This window comes from Hyperoodon ampullatus (assembly GCF_949752795.1).
Source record: "Hyperoodon ampullatus genome assembly, chromosome: 11".
Classification (NCBI taxonomy): Eukaryota; Metazoa; Chordata; class Mammalia; order Artiodactyla; family Ziphiidae; genus Hyperoodon; species Hyperoodon ampullatus.
Window position 1 is genome coordinate 34,489,041 of NC_136924.1, and position 16,603 is coordinate 34,505,643.

A 16,603-nucleotide genomic window follows, 5' to 3' on the forward strand; every position below is an offset into this window, starting at 1 on the left:
AAAGGGAAACTGAACATAATGCCTGACTGATCACTAGACAGGAAAAAGCCAGGCATTTCATTGAGGGGAAGCAAAGCCCTTCCTAGCACTCAATTAATTTTTCTTTGCTCAAAGGAGAGTTGATGAAAGAGAGCTTGTGGGGTGGAACTGATGGGGCTCCATGTTGAATGATACTTAAGCTTATATGCAGAGAGGTTCTGTCCTCCAGTAATCATCTTCCTCTGGGGTGTGTGTGTGTGTGTGTGTATCTGTGTGTGTGTGTTTTTCTCTGTGTCACCATCTTTCTCTTTTTATCCCTCTCTGTCTCTTTTGCCTCTATCCCTCCCTTGCCCACACCCAAAATGCCAAGAGTCCCCGCTACTCAAAACTCTGCTGGTTTTTAGGAAGTGCTGCTACATCAAGAGACTACGCACCAGACCCCAGCAGGACAGGACTTCCTCCCCACACTGTGCTGGGCGGGGCAAACGGGAAGGGGCCTGTTGTAGCTGAGATGACGCATCCCTGCTTGAGCAGCCCGAGCAGCAGCTGGGTCAGTGGGCCACAGGAGCACAGGCCACCTTTCCCCGGGGGCTTCAGAATGGACTTGTGCCACCCAGGTAAGCACCTGGGCTGACCTGTCAGTTTCCTGTTCTGTAGAATGGGGATAATAGTGCCTGCCTCACAGGAATCGGTGTGTAAATAGATATAACACAGATGGGACATGCAGAAGCAGGCAACAGATATTTATGAGCTTAGGCTACGTGCCAAGCTGTGTTGCATATGCTGGGAGTCCCGCGAACAAAGCAGGCATGGCCCCTGCCCTCATGAGCTTACGCTCTAGAGGGGGAGACAGACCGTAAATATATGAATGTACTATGTCAGGTGGTGACAAGCAGGCTGAAGACCAGTAAAGTGAGATAAGGAAGATGGGTGGCTGGAAGTCCTCAAGAGGAGACACCGTTTGAGCAGAGACTTGTAGAAGGGAAGGGAGTGATCCATGTGGGTTTCTGGGGAAAGAATATTCCAGGCAAAGGAACAGCCAGTGCAAAAGCCCTGAGGTGGGACTGAGAAAGGTTGCTTGTGTTGAAGATGATGATGTCTGTGAGAATGATAACTGTCTGGGTGGCACAAGGGCCCTGCAGCCCGTTTGGCCTCTGGTGGGTGACAGTGGCCTTTGTGAGGCTGAGGGCACCACTTTTGCCAGTGGAGCGGCCAGCAGGGGACCATGGCTGAGACCCTACCTGGTAAGCAGGAGAGGAGGCTGTCAGTTGGTACAGGAAGAGGACAGGACTGTGTTGTGGTGTGTTTCTGTGAGGCCGAGAGGAGAGCGGCCAAGTCTCTGCACCCTGCATCTCAGAATGTTCCAGCATGGCCTGGAACTTCAGAAGACAAGGGTTGCCAGGAGCTGTCCAGTTCCCCAGGTCCAGATGACGTGAACCCTGTTAGCAACAGACCCCTTTCTTCAAACAAAACCTAAGACAAAGCAGTCTGAGTCCACTCACTGGGCCTCCCCTCACCCCAAGTGTTCTGGGGAACACAGAGAACCACTGATCCATTTCAACAGCCCCCATTTACAGCTGGAACAAAGGAGGCCAGGAGAGGGACAGTCTTGCTGAGGCAGAATGACTCCCCACCTCCAAGCTCCCTGTCCAGTGCTCTCTCCCCGAACCCCATGCTTCTCCTGGGGGCTTTTGGGGGCAGGTGGCTTGCGGACTGTATGGCTCAGTGAACACATCTTAGGGGCAAGTAGGGACGCAAGCAGAGACCCAGGAGGAACAGTGCCTGGCTCAAGGTCACTCAGCAGATGCGAGGGTGACAAGAAACAGTGAAGTAATCCCCCTCACACTGCCTGTCTTTCCACCATTATTCTTGGCGTCTTCGTGTACAAAAGTCCTTAGGATGTTTGTCCCCATAATGCAAAGAGGAAACTGAGGCTCACAGAGGTGAACTGGAGGAGAGGACGGAATTGCCCAAAGTCGGGTGGCCAATAAGAGGCCGAATAAGGACAAGACCTGAGAAGAGCAAGAGCCCCAGTTGAGCCTGGGCTGTCAGGGAGGGGAGGGGCGAGGCTCCCCCAGGGAGGCCAAGAGATGAGTCACTGCTTTGCTTCAGGCTGGTCCTGGGACGACAGGGATTGAATGGAGTCACTGCAGGCAGTCTCTTGGGAGATGTGAGGACTCCACTGATCAATTCATCTACTCATTCATTCATTCATTCATTCAATAAGTAGTCCCCTGGTGTGCAGGTCCTGGGCTGTGCAATGCTAGAGACAGCAATGACCCAGCCACAAGCCCAGCCCTGAGGGAGCTGCTGGCTCGGGAAAGGGAGGAAGGGGGAGAAAACCCTATAGGACAGTGACCCAGGACAGATGTGCAAATGGGCACAGACCTGCAGCCTGGGAGGGAGTGACTCTCTCTACCCGGGGCAAGGGAGACCTGGGAAGACTTCCTGGAGGAAGTGGAGGGAAGGAAGGTCATTTCTCTGCTACCCAGACTGGGTCTTACTCGGAGCTCCTTCACAGCCTGGTGACTTTCCCTCTCTGAGCTCTGATTTGTCCTCTCTAAGTGGGCACCATCATCCTGGCCTCACCCCGGGGAAGTGGGGAAAGAACAAGGATTTGGAGTCAGCCCGACCTGGCTCAGATCTCAGCTGTGCACCAACCTGCCAGTGGTCATGATGGGCCTCTTCCTTCTGTGGGTTTCAGTTTCCCTGCTCATACAATGGACAGGATGGTGGCAAAGGGGCTGCCTGCCCTCCTCCTCCAGCTATGGGTGTCTGACACCCAGAAGCAGGTCCCCTCCCCCTAGGTCTGCTGAAAAGCTGAGAGGTCCAGGTAACAAAGCCCCAATGTGACCAAAGACAGCCGTGGGGCTGGTGCAACAAGACTGCAGATTAAAAATAGAGGCAGATGGCTTGGGGGAGGAAGCCACACGATTTGATGCGCCTGCAGGCCCTCTGGGGCTGGGGCGGGGTGCAGCTCTGCTAGCCGCCCCCCCATCTCAGACCCCCTCGCACCCAGACTCTGAGAAGCCTCCGCCTTCAGGACCCCAGGATCGCACCCTCCTCCTGCCCTGGAAAGGGGAAGCGGAGCCAGCTGTCCTGGAAGCCAGGCTGCGAGCAGATTTCTAAAAATATGATGGGAAAGAGGAAGGACAAAGGGGAAGTAGAGAGGAGCTGGGGTGATGGCCGGGGCGGCACCTGGGCACACTCAGCTGGCTGGGCACGGGGTGCGGAGGGCAGCCCAGCCGCGGAGTGTATGGGTCGGTGTCCAAGGGCAGCCTTCACGAGGTGTGGGAAGCACAGCCCAGTGAGGAGTAAACAGAGCTCACGGTGGTGGCGGTTGTTACCATCATTTTAATACCTTTGTGTTTTTTATCATTACTGTCACTATTATTATCATTAAAATCCATCTCCCATGAGCTGCACCAGTGCCTGAAACTCCATCATCACTAGGCTTGGAGTCAGTAGTGACCCCCCTCAGGCTGTGTCCTTGTCACCGTCCCTGCACCTCAGTGTCGTCAGCTCTGAAATGGAGAGAAATCCCCACTTTTAAACAAATAGGTGAAGGGTTGGAAGACCCCCCATGCACCACGGGATGAGTGCCACAGGCTCGGGGCTGTCAGCACTGTTTCAGGGTTCAGATGTACTCAGCCAGCTGCCACCTGCTGGGGTCAGGACCTGACAGAAGGGGACAGTGGACTGAGAGGGTTCAGGAATGCGCCTGTCAAACCACGAAAAGAGCTGCATGAAAAAAAAAGGCAAGGGCTTCCCTGGTGGCGCAGTGGTTGAGAGTCCACCTGCCGATGCAGGGGACATGGGTTCGTGCCCCGGTCCGGGAAGATCCCACATGCTGCAGAGCGGCTGGGCCAGTGAGCCATGGCCGCTGAGCCTGCGCGTCCAGAGCCTGTGCTCCGCAACGGGACAGGCCACAACAGTGAGAGGCCCGTGTACCACAAAAAAAAAAAAAAAGGCAAATAAAAAAACCGTACCCTAACCCTAAACTGTAGCCATAGCCTCAACTGTACCATAACCCTAACCCGTACCTTAAAAGAAAAAAAAAGGCAAATAACCCCTCTCTACCCTCATGCCAACCCACTCTCCCAGGAAAAAGAAAAAAGCACTTTCCCCAGCTCTACCATGTTGGCCTTGTTTTTGTTTGTTTGTTTGTTTGTTTGTTTTTGGCTGTGTTGCGTCTTCGTTTCTGTGCGAGGGCTTTCTCTAGTTGTGGCAAGCGGGGGCCACTCTTCATCGCGGTGCGCGGGCCTCTCACTATCACGGCCTCTCTTGTTGTGGAGCACAGGCTCCAGACGCGCAGGCTCAGTAATTGTGGCTCATGGGCCTAGTTGCTCCGCGGCATATGGGATCTTCCCAGACCAGGGAAAGGCTCGAACCCGTGTCCCCTGCATTGGCAGGCAGATTCCCAACCACTGCGCCACCAGGCAAGCCCAGGAGACACAAGGTGGTTGGGAACCCCAGGAGACACAAGGTGCCTCCTGGGGTTCTGGCTAGGGTATCTGGGGGGCCATTCCCAGAACTTGAGAACTCAGGAAGAAGGCCAGGTTGACGGGAAATTCTAGGAGTTCCGTTTCAGTCACAGTGACAAATGAGCTGTTGGTCAGGACACAGGGGGATGGAAGGGTCTGAAGCTCGGGGAAGGGGTTGGAGCTGAGGGTATGTGTGTGATTCCTTGGCCCAGGAGGGGAGACAGGGATTAATGAGACCCCATGGGGAGAGAAGAGAAGTCGGCCTGGGACCCAGCCATGGGATCCACATTGGGGATTATCAATAGAAACACGGAATTCCCACCCAGCTTCTCTCCAACAAGCAGCCTGTCTGGAATCCATGTGGCCTCCAGCAGCAGGTGTGCCCTGGGCCAGAAACAGGCTTTCAGGACACAAGCCCCAGCCAACAGGAAAACAACGAAAAGCAAACAAACGAAACACAAAAGTCTGATCTTTCACCCCAAAGTCAACTAGAGGTGATTGGGTTTTTCCACCGTGGAGCTCAGCCTCCCTTCACTCCTGACAGAGGAGTTCTGGGTCCCAGCCTCTAACGCTGCCTCCCTTGCTATGGTCCTGCTCCTGTCTCCGTGTGAGGGGATGGCCCCTCACTCCTTCTGTCCCTGCATGTCCCCAAAGGCATGCAGAATCCACCTCTCCTGGGATGGAGGCTTAGGTGTTGGCAAACTAATGTTTTGATCCCAGCACTGCCACTTCTTGGCTATGTGACCCAGGGCAAGTCTCTTCACCTCTCTGACCCTCAGTGTCTTAAACTGAGAAAGATCCACTTGAAAGAGTTGTGAGGATTAAATGACATAATTTACGTGGAGCTGCTGGCATGGAGTAGGGGTGTTTGAATTTAGAGGTTGATGAGACTCTTGCTTTGTCCCCTGGTGTAAGTGCCACCTCCCTTCATCCCCCAGGAAACCAGGATCTCTAGACCTCATAGTTGCAGGGACGGAAAGGAAAACTCCCAAGTGGGTCACTAGAAGGATGGTACCACTCCTATTCCTTCCTTGTTCCTGAATCCCAGGAGATTACCTCTTGGGGAAAGAGCACCATCTAATGGTCATTGATTTACGGTGTATAGTACATCTTGGAGGATGATGCTCCATCCAAGCAGTATATCATCTCCAAGCTGACACCTCAGCAGCACCTTCCATAGGCTGCTCCATCGTTCCGTCAGGCCAGCATCCTCTGGTGGTGAAATGTGTAAGAGGACCATTGGATCCCATGGCCACATGCTCCTCCCACACCTCCTTTACTGTAAAGAGGGTCATCCTTTAGTCTAACATGATGTGTTGCAGGGTTCTGGGTCAGCAGATCAAGCCCTTGGATAGTGGTGCTGGCCAAGGCTCTGTGGGCAGGAAAGGCCACCATATCCAGAACAAGGGATCCAATGTAATCGGTTTGCCACCAAGTTGCTGTTTGGTCTTCTCAAGAAACAATGGGTCTCTGTTGCTGGCAGGTCTGATATTCAGCAGTGGTGGAGAGCCTGGGTGAGTGGGTCCACGCAGACTCTCCACAGAGGCCACATTCATTCGTGTACCGTTGTACCAGCACTGGGCTAGCCAGTCAGAAACTGGCTGATGTCAACTGGCTGAGTCATTCTATCTGCCTGGTGATTTAGTGCCTCTCCTGTGGTGGCTGCTTCCTGGGGAACATTAGTGTGCTTTACAAAAATCTTCATACTCTGTGCCCACTCCCATAGGGCCACCCACTTGACTCTTCCCCAGACCTCTCTGTTCCCAAACTTCCTTTTTTCCTTCCTTCTGACCGAGAAGTCAAGGCATCTTCTACTGCCCATGAATGCATGTATATTCTTACTTCATGCCACTTCTCTTTCCACATGAAATAGATGACCAGGTGCCCTACCCAAAGCTCTGCTCACTGGGAGGACTTCTCACCACTCTCTTTCTGGAACACCTTGAACAGGTCTGTAGTTCAATAGCTGTCCAGTTTTACTTGTACACAAACACTGAGCCACCCATCCTGGAACCGAATTCAGGCATTTTTCTCCTTTGTCATGAGACCACAAGGGACCCATCCATAAAGACATAGTATGAGCTGAGGGACCTGGTACAACAGAATGACAACAAGTGGATGACATGAGGGTCTGGGTCACCTGTCCCTGGGGCTTCCTGGAGCCTTCTGTCTCTGCTCATACCTGTTCCTGGGTGAACCACTTACGAAGGATTGCTGTTGGGCTCACTTGACTTTATGACTAGGTGGGTCAGACCCATCCTGGCTGCTTGACAGGGGAATCACTACCATTTACACTTGACACAGTGTTGCAGGAGCCTTCCTTCCGGGGGCCTGACCTCTTCTTCAGTCAGTGGGGCCTGGAATCTAAAACCTGCTCAGGTCCACAAACCAGGCAAGGGCTCTTGGATTTTCATGTAGTGACTGCCCTTTGGGAGGGGCATATCCTTGGGCAAGGCAGCTCCATTTGGGCTGAGGTAAGTTCTTGAGGAGGGACTCAGCTGTGAGTCATCAGGAGGCTACACACACACACACACACACACACACACACACAGCAGCTGAGGGAGTGGGTGCCTTGGTCCTGAGGGGGAGAACTGGGTGACACAACATGGCTCCCATTATACGTGTGTTTTACCCTTCCCGTATGTCAGATCCTCACTGAGTGTTTGACAAAATTCAGATTTTTTTAATCCTGACCACCACCGTCTAGGTTATGGTTCATGCTTCAGAGACAAGGACACTGTGCAAGTTGAGTTTCAGGTGTGGTGGATGCAACAAAAAGACTCAGAATAACAGTGACTGAGACATTCTCAAAACTTATTTCTCTCTCATTGAAAAGTCCAAGTGGGTAGCTGGTGGAGGTGACCGTGATGCCTCTTCTCCACATGGCTGCCCAGGGCCCAGCCTCCTTCTAGCTTGGCGCTCTGCCACCTCAATACCCAGCTAACATCTCAAAGTCCAAGATGACTGCTCAGTCAACAGGAGGGGAAGTAGGGAAAGGGACCTCTTGATATTCTCTGCTTTTATTTGGAAGAGATCATATCTGTCCTTGCAAAACCTTTAAGAAACGTGACCAGGCGCTTCCCAAAGCTAGGATTTGAGAGTCGAGAGGATTTGAATGGGCAGGAAAAGGCATCACAGGGTGGAGGAGTTGTAGAGGCAAAGGTGGAGAAGTAAGACTGAGAGTTAGACCATTTGGGGGCAGTGAGGAGCAGGCAGGCTGGACTGGCAGGCTCTTGCTGAGAATGGTGGGGAATAAGCCTGGCTGGATGAGGACTTTTCCCCCTATGGAATAAGGATTCCATGGAGATTTTGACCAGGAGAGTGTTATGGATGGGACAGGAAGCGGGGGGCGGGTAGAGGTAGGTCAGCTGACCCAGGTGGGGTCATATGACCCAGGTGGGGTCATAGCACGTTGCCAGAACATTGGCACACCTGTGTCTCCTTTAATTCAGTTCCAGGTGATGAGGAAAGAACTCAGACTTTGTCAGACTTTGTCATCATCCCAACCCAAGTCCCACCCTGACTCAGCAACTTGTCCCTTTGGGACCCTGGCCAGGTCACCTCACTTCTCTGAGCCTGAGTGTTTGAGGCAGGCACTGTGAAATGTCCCCCCAAATTCAGTTTCCCCATCTTACATAGTAAGGATATCAGGACCACCCTCTTAAAGGCTCATTACCCAGCCTCCCTTGAAGGTAGCTGTAACCGTGTGGCTACATCTGGCCAATGGGATGCAAGGCAAAATGATCACCACTTCCTGGTCATACAAACAAATGAATAAATGACAGATGCGTGATCCAGTGAAGAAGTAAAGTTGCAGCAAAGGATGAATGCCTTCAGCAAGTATTGCATTGAGCACCTGCTATGTGTCAGGCTCTTTCTAGGTGCTGAGGATACAGCAGTGAGCAAAATTGTTGAAGTGCCTATTCTCATGGGGCTGAGTGGAATGAGCAGAACACAAAAGATGCAAGTAAACAAGATGGCTTAGGGAGTCTGTACCCAGAGGGGCAGAAGAAACATAAAGCTTGTAGGAGGGGAGTGTGGGGAGGGACTGCTTTAGACAGGGCAGTCAGGGAAGGCTTCTTGGAGGAGGTGACATCTGAGCCAAGGCCTGGATGAAGAGGGCAAGCAAGTCATGGGTTTCTAGAAGGAAGAGCACCCTGGGGAAGTGAGAGCTAGCTGGGGTGGCTGGAGCCGAGTGATGGAGGGGAGGGTGGGGAATGAGCCAGGGGCCACCAGTTCTTCTCTCTCCAGACCCAGGGGAGCTGAGCAGCGGGGAGGCGGAGGAGCTGCAGCGGATCAAATGGCATCGGAAACAGCTTCTGGAGGACATCCAGGTGTGCTCACACTCACGCTCACAAATACACATGCTCTTGTCCACCCCCATGTTCGTGCTGACACACCCTCAAACCACACATACCCACAAGCAAGCAGTCATTCACGTTCGCACACCTCCTGACCCAGCCTGGGCCAAGAGCGGGGCCAGATTCCAGCCCACATGTAGCCTCAGCCCCGGCCCCCAGGAGTGGGGAGAACAGAATTCTCAGGGGAGTCCCCACTCCTGGGTTCAGCTGCCAGGGCTCAGAGAGAGCCAGGAGAGCAGGGGAGAGAAAGGGAACCATCAGTTCAGCACCTACTATGTGCAGAGCCCCACCTGCATGGCCTCAGTCTGGTCTCATCTCCAACCCGGACCTCTGATTCATCCCCCTGAAAATGTAGACCATTTGGTCAAGATAACACCATTATCTGCCCAGCATTTGTCAGTTCACCAGTTTCTCAGACATTAGCTCATCTGATTCTCAGCAACCTTCTGAAACAGGCCCTGCTTCTTCTGCTCCTGGAATGTGCCACCATGCTCGGTCCTGCCCCTGGGCCTTTGCACTCACAGTCCCCTCTGCCTGAGACCCTCCTAATCCCTCCTCATGGCTCCTTCTTCTCCTAGTTCATTCTCAGCCCAAATGCCTCTCCTTCTAGGGGTCGCCCTGTCCACTCTGGCTGTAGTTGGTGTGGGACCCCACTTCCCATCCCAACACGTGTACACCTAAGATTCCAGAGAAAGACGAAGGCACAAGATAACTCCCTCAGCAAGTACTTACCATGTGCCAGGCTCTTTCTAGACCATTACTCTGACCATTTTCTGCATGGTCATTTCATTTGCCCCATGATCCAAAGTCCAGTGGGGCGAGCTCCATGTAAGGAGAGCCTGGGTCTGTTTCCCACCACTATATCCCAAGTCCAATAGTCAGAGCATAGTAGGTGCTCAGTTAATACTTACGCGTGAACCTTCATTTTATTTGTGGGGAAGCCATTCAGTGACTTGGCCAAGTTCACATGGACAGGAGCTGACTGGGCTCAGAAAGATGCTCCAGGCCCCATGCTGCTCCTGGGCCCCAGGACAAACCCCTATTAGGACTACCCCCATCCCAAAGATCTTGAGGGAGGTGAGGGAAGGCTGGGGTGCCTTTGGGGGCCCTTTCTGCTGCCACTGAGTTAGGGGGACTCCTCTGCCACTGGGCATCTCCAGCCGGGTCAAGATGGAAAAGGCTTGGGGTGTGTCAGGGAAAGCACAGGCTTGGAGTCAGATGTTGGACATGTCCCTTCACCTCTCTGGGCCTCAGTGTCCTCTTCTGTAAATTTCACTGGAATTGCAAAGTCCCTGAGAAGAGGTCCTGTGCCATCTTGTACCCTGTTGACCCATAGCACCTGGCTCGTAGTGGCCACAGAGTCTAGGGAGCGGGACAGGGTAAATGGATGGATGGAGGAAAACCAGAGAGGAGCTGGGGCCTGATCATTGGGTGAGAGTTTGTACCTCCTGCCTGGCAAGGCAGTAAGGAGCCGTGGATGGAGTTTGAGCGGAAGAAGGGCCGGCACCAAGCTGTGCTTCAGAAAGATGGCAGCTGGGTGGAGGAGGGCTTGTCGGGAAGTTTTGCCTCAAGGGTAGGACACTTTTCAGCTGCAGAGGTGAGAGCTGGGGAGACCAGAAATAGAGTGGGTGAAAGGCTAGGGACTGGGGACTCCCTCACCCCAAGAGAGGAGCCCCGGGAGAACTAGGTATAAACAGAGGCAAGAAGTTTGCCTTGGGATTTTGAGGATATGAGATATTCGGGAAAAGGATCCACCAGGGGGAGGGTCCCTTAGTGGCAGCTCAAGACAGAGGTTTGGGAATCATGCCTGGAAGTGGGAATGGTTGTGTTTGGGGTTGGGGGGTGGGTCGTGAACCCCTTTCTGTCCCAGTCTCCGCCCCCTGACTCGACCTCCCCACCCTACCCCCACCACCCCACAGAAGCTGAAGGACGAGATCGCAGATGTGTTTGCTCAAATCGACTGCTTCGAGACAGCAGAGGAGAGGTGAGGGGCCCGGTAGGGGACCCTGGGAAGCTGCCACAGTGGCTTCCTGAGTATGTCACATGCCATGAGTGAGAGTGAATGAGCCCAGGCCCTGGTGAAATCAGGGGTCGGACCCCCAGAGGGGAGGCATAGGGGGGTGAAATAGGAACAGGGCGGCCCTGACACTCCATCCCATGGTCTGGTCTGGTCCTTACTTCCAGCAACCCCTCTCTTCAGCAGCAACCCCGTTCTCCCACCTCCTCCACCCAAAGTCTCTCCCAACTCACCCTGACCCAGCCCCTGACCCAGCCCCTGACCAATCGCTGGCCAGGAGCATCCTGGGTTGGGCCAGGGAGAGGGGAATTTCAGCCCCAAGGATGAGGACAAGGAAGCCAGGGGCCTTACGGGGACAGGAGCCTGGCCTGTGGCAAGGCCAAGGCTGGTCCACCTCACTCCACCCATAAGGTGTCATCACCCCACCCCTTCTATAGGAAGACTGCCCCTGGCTCTGTGACCTGCGGTTGGTCCTCCCCTCACTGGGCCTCAGTTTCCCCACTTGTACAATGAGAAGGTTGGTCCCTACATAATCCCCTAGGGCCCCAGGGCACTGACTCCTCCATACGGTGTCCCAGGAGATACCCACCCTGCCCCTGCCAGCCTTCAGTTCTCTGATGCCTCTGATGTTCACCTTCCTAGCCCGGACACGTGCATGCACTCACGCCCGCATACACACGTGCACTGCTCCCGTGCCTCCAGCCCCAACAATGACAACAACATAACATTCTTTTTTTGCAGTACGCGGGCCTCTCACTGCCGTGGCCTCTCCCGTTGCGGAGCACAGGCTCCGGACGCGCAGGCTCAGAGGCCATGGCTCACGGGCCCAGCCGCTCCGCGGCATGTGGGATCTTCCCGGACCGGGGCACGAACCCGTGTCCCCTGCATCGGCAGGTGGACTCTCAACCACTGCGCCACCAGGGAAGCCCAACAACATAACATTTACACAGCACCTAACACTAGCTATTTTCAATGATTTAACCTCTCAACAATGCTTGGGGGGCAGGTGGTAGAGTCACCGCATGCTATAGATGAGGAAACTGAGTCCCAGAGAGATGAGTGGGACTTGCACCAGAAGCCTGGCTCCAAAGCCTGTGCTCTCACCCCCAATCTCCCTGTTATCTTCCTCCCCCTCTAAGCACGGGGCCCCCCTAAATCCCTCCCCAGGAGTATCTCTGGCTCCTGAGGCCACAGCTCTAGAGCTGGGCCCATTGGAAATATGGTCTTGTAGCTCAAGAAGGGGCCCAGACCCTGCATTTCTCACGTTCTCCCCAGTGATTCCAGCCCCACTTGGAGGTCCTTAGGGAATACTGGCTCTAGCTGAGGGAAGCATCCTCGGGGATTGGAGGGGTGTCCTGGGGTCCGGGGGCGTCCAGGCTGATGTCTTCCTGTCTACAGCCGCATGGCCCAGAAAGAGAAGGAGCTGGGCATCGGGCGCAAGAAATTCAACATGGATCCCGTGAAGGTAGGCAGTGCGGGGGCCGAGTCAGGGGGCTGGGAGAGCTGCATGCTTGCTGGGTCCCTCCACGATGTCCTCTTCTTCCCCTCAACTGACACAATTACCCACTTTACAGATGAGGAAACAAGCCCCGCCGGGCTCAGCATCTTATCCTGTGCCCCACGCCGGTTATGGCTGGGGGCTCCGCCACCCCACAGCATAGTAGCCCCGGGGCATGAGGGGGGAGCCAGGAGAATGGGGTGGGGTCTGTGATGTCTGTGCCCCACTCCGTGAGTTGGACTTTGGGCAATGGGGCCCTTAAACTCTGGGGCTCAGTCTCCGGAAGTGTCTACCAGCCCCTCGGCTGGGGGAGCCAGTCCTGGGACGCTGGCGTGGAGCCCTGAGCGCTCAGGGCTCAGCTACGCTCTAACCCCACCCCCACTGGCCTCAGAGCAGCCCCAGTCCCCACCCCTCGCCCAGCCAGGTGGCCCTGGGCTCCTTTCCTGTAGGAGCCGGGACAGGAGGAAGCCACAAGTTGACACACGGAGGTGGGGTCAGGGAAGCCAAGGGGTCCCTGGAAATTTACTGCTCTCGCTTAGAAGGCTGCCTCTTCCCCATCACAGGCCTCCCGTGTCCCAGCGGCACAGCAATCAGCCCCTGCCCCCATCCACACGGACCACACAGACCACACACACACGTGCACACAGGCGTGTGCACATGCGCTAACTCACTTCCTACCTGATCCTGCCTGAGCTCCCCTCAGGGAGGGGCCACTGAGGGGTCCCCTGGGCCATCTGCCTGTCACTCAGAGCCCTCCACAACCTGTCCCCCGTCTCCCCTCTTCTCCAAAAGAAATAGGGACTCGAAGGCATCATCATGGAAAACCAGACACCAACCCCTCAAACTCCTAAAATTAGATGACAGACTTCGAGTGCCTGGATTGTGGGGAAAGATGTCTGAGATATTGTCAAATCAGAAAATCGGGCGAGGCACACTCCCATTTTCACACAGAAAAGGGAGGAAAGGACCACAAGGGAAACTGTCTACCTCCGAGTGGTAGGACTGAGCAATTTCCTCTCTTTTTGACTGAGCAGTCTTTTTCTAATTTTTATACAATGGACATAGATTACTTGTAAGAAAAAATGAAACACTATGTTTAAATAATATGAATTTTAAGGGGGACAAAAGGAAGGGCTGAATCATTCAATCTTAAAATTATAAATTCATAGAATCATCGAAGCATATCATCAGAGTGTCAGACTGAAGGGCACCCTGGGGAGCACCTGGCATGAGCCTGGTTCATGGCAGGAACCCCATCTCTCTTTGCACGTCTCTGCTGACGGAGAACTCACCACCTTACAAAGGCAACTTCTATTAAGGAGGGGACACAACTTCCCAGAACAAGCTGTGCCAATGCTAGAATGCCAGGCCCAGGGCTCTGGCCACAGGGGCTCCCTTGCTCCCTCCTCCCAGGTCAGCTGCTGGGCGGGGCTACTCACAGGCTCTGTGTACCACCTCCAGGGCATCCAGTATCTCACTGAGCACAAGCTGCTGACCCCTGATGTCCAGGATATCGCCCAGTTCTTGTACAAGGGTGAGGGCCTCAACAAGACGGCCATCGGCACCTACTTGGGGGAGAGGTAAGGAGGGCGGGGCCTTAGGGAGGCAGAGGATGAGGGTGTGCAGGTGTGCACAGGCGTGGATGAGGGGATTGTGTATGCAGGTAAGTAAGGGAATGAGTCATGTTAGGAAAGTCATAACTCCTGGGGTTCAGCGGCCTAACTGATCACACCCCTCCAGACCCTGAACCCAGGGCTGCCTGCCTGCCTTCTTTCCTTCCTTCACTCATTTAGAAAACAAGTAGATATTTTTAGTGTCTACTGTGTACCAGGCAGTGTTCCAAGCCCTGGATTTACACCAGTGAACAAGATAGACAAAACTCCTGGTCGGGGGGGGCAGGCAGGGGGGTTAAATTGGGAGTATGGGATTAACAGATGCACACTACCATATATAATAGATAAACAACAAGGATTTACTGTGTAGTACAGGGAACTATATTCAATATCCTGTAATAAACTATAATGGAAAAGAATTGAAAAAAAGAATACAGATATATACATATATATGTATAACCAAATCACTTTGCTGTGCACCTGAAAATAACACTGTTGTAAATCAACTATACTTCAGTTTAAAAAAAAAAAAAAAACTACTGGGAATTCCCTGGATGTCCAGTGGTTAGAACTCGGCACTTTCACTTCCATGGGCCTGGGTTCAATCCTGGTCGGGGAACTAAGAGCCCTCAAGTCACGCAGCCCGGCCAAAAACAAAAACAAAACAAAATAAAAAAACTCCTGCCCTCAAGGAGGTACATTCTAATGGGGAAGACAGATCCCAAAATATGTAAAATAAGTTAGAAAATTATAAATTCTTTGGAATACAAATAAAGCAGGGAAGGGAGATGAGAAAGTTCTGGGAACCATGCTTCGAAGGCTATGACTTTAAATAGTGTGGACACAAAGGGTCTCACAGAGAAGGTGAACGTTGACTGAAATTTAAAGGAGGTGAGCATTGTAGCTCTGGGGGAAGAGCATTTCAGGCAGAGGGAACAGTGCGTGCAAAGGCCCTGGGGCAGAAGCCTGCTTAAAGAACAGCAGGCTAGTGAGACTGGAAGAGAGAGAGGAAGGGAGAAAGTTGTAGGTGACAAGGTGGGGATCCCTGAGAGAGTTCTGGGCAGAGAAGTGGTCTGAGGGGACCCTTCTGGCTGCTGGGTGGCAGAGAGACTATAGGGGACAGGCATGGAGCTGGGCCAGCAAGCCAGGAACCCTTCCCCCAAGCTCCCCAGAGGACACTCTCCTTCTAAGCAAGCAGGGAACCCAGGTGGCAAAAAGGGCAGCGCTTTCTGATTTCAGATCTGGGAAGGGAAAGGAAATGGGGGTGGGCATTTTCTCTTGATTTTACAGATGTGGACACTGGGGTTTGGGGAGGTCAAGTGGCTTGTGTGGGGTCACCCATGAAGGAAGTGACAGAGGAAGGATTTGGCTCAGGGCAGGCCGTTCTGAAACCAGAGCTCCCCTCCTGGGTGAGGACAGTGCTGGTGAGCCGTCAGGGGGCGGGGTGTCTGCTGTGTGTGGGAGGACATGGACGTGCACACGGGGGCTGGGGGACAGTGATGTGGGCTCAAACAGATGTGAACAGTCCAGATGGTGGCTGGATTCAGAAGGAGGACATCTCTCCCCTCCTTGGCCTACCCCACTTCAACCGTCCCCAGGAGGTGGGTGCCAGCAAATGCCCGAGTGTGTCCCGCCCTCCCTTCTGCCTCCTCGCCAGGGACCCCATCAACCTGCAGGTCCTCCAGGCCTTCGTAGATTGCCACGAGTTCGCCAACCTCAACCTTGTCCAGGCCCTCAGGTGAGTGGTCCAGGGGTCAGGGGCCTGACCCTGGCACGGGAGGAAGGGTTGGGGCATCACCATCCACATGGATAACAGCACAAACAAAGCATCAGGAGAAAGAATGAATAAATGAGGGAACTCCCTGGCAGTCCAGTGGTTAGGACTCAGCGCTTTCATTGCTGAGGGCCCGGGAACTAAAATCCTGCAAGCTGCGTGGTGCGGCCAAAAAATTTTTTTTAATAAATAAATAAATAAACTTAATTAATGACATTATCCCCCACATAGAGCTGAGGTTAGATGAGATAATAGGTGTGGACTGCCTGGATCAGCACCTGGCTCGTTACTACTACTAATTATTATATTACATCATTATTATAATAATATTTAATCATTATTACTATTATGATGCCATTCCCATCCCACTGCTCTTTGGATTAGTGCTTGTTTTACTTATTTTATTAATGCAGCTTAGTGTGTACTGCATTTATTATTACTTATTATTTTCTAATTAGGATATTATTGTTGCTACTCATTTTTACAACAATGGGAGGCATTACAGTATATGCATTAGGAGCACAAGCTCTGGAGCCAGACTGCTCAGTTCATATCCTATCTCTGCTACTCAGCCCTTGGGAAAGTCTCACACACACACACACACACAAAAAAAAAAACCTCTCGTGCCTCAGTTTCTTCATCTGTAAAATGTGGATACTAACAGTACCAACCTCATAGGGTGGTGAGGACTAAATGAGAAAATGTTTAGAATTGGTCCACTGTAAGTGCTTAGTTAAGTCTTGCTGCTGCAGATGATGCCTGGAAAATCAGCTCCTGAGTGGGGGCATTTGTTCTGGGCTTTGATGGATGATTAGGAGTTTGCTAGGCAGAGAAGGAAGAAGCCACCACCATCTAAGCAATGTGGCCTTCCCTCTAA

The 16,603-nt window shown here is 53.1% G+C and overlaps 1 protein-coding gene across 1 annotated transcript in view; it reads left to right on the forward strand.

Annotated features, from left to right (window-relative positions):
- Window positions 1-490: 490 nt before the first annotated feature.
- The window catches only part of CYTH4 (cytohesin 4), a gene marked incomplete at both ends in the record, with an annotated part of 28,394 nt that continues 12,281 nt past the window's right edge, over window positions 491-16,603 (forward strand). The window contains 6 exons of the mRNA XM_079714410.1: window positions 491-596; window positions 8,715-8,797; window positions 10,744-10,808; window positions 12,240-12,306; window positions 13,801-13,919; window positions 15,610-15,690. Coding sequence (XP_079570536.1) covers window positions 491-596; window positions 8,715-8,797; window positions 10,744-10,808; window positions 12,240-12,306; window positions 13,801-13,919; window positions 15,610-15,690 — 521 coding nt within the window. The remainder of the gene's footprint in view (window positions 597-8,714; window positions 8,798-10,743; window positions 10,809-12,239; window positions 12,307-13,800; window positions 13,920-15,609; window positions 15,691-16,603) is intronic.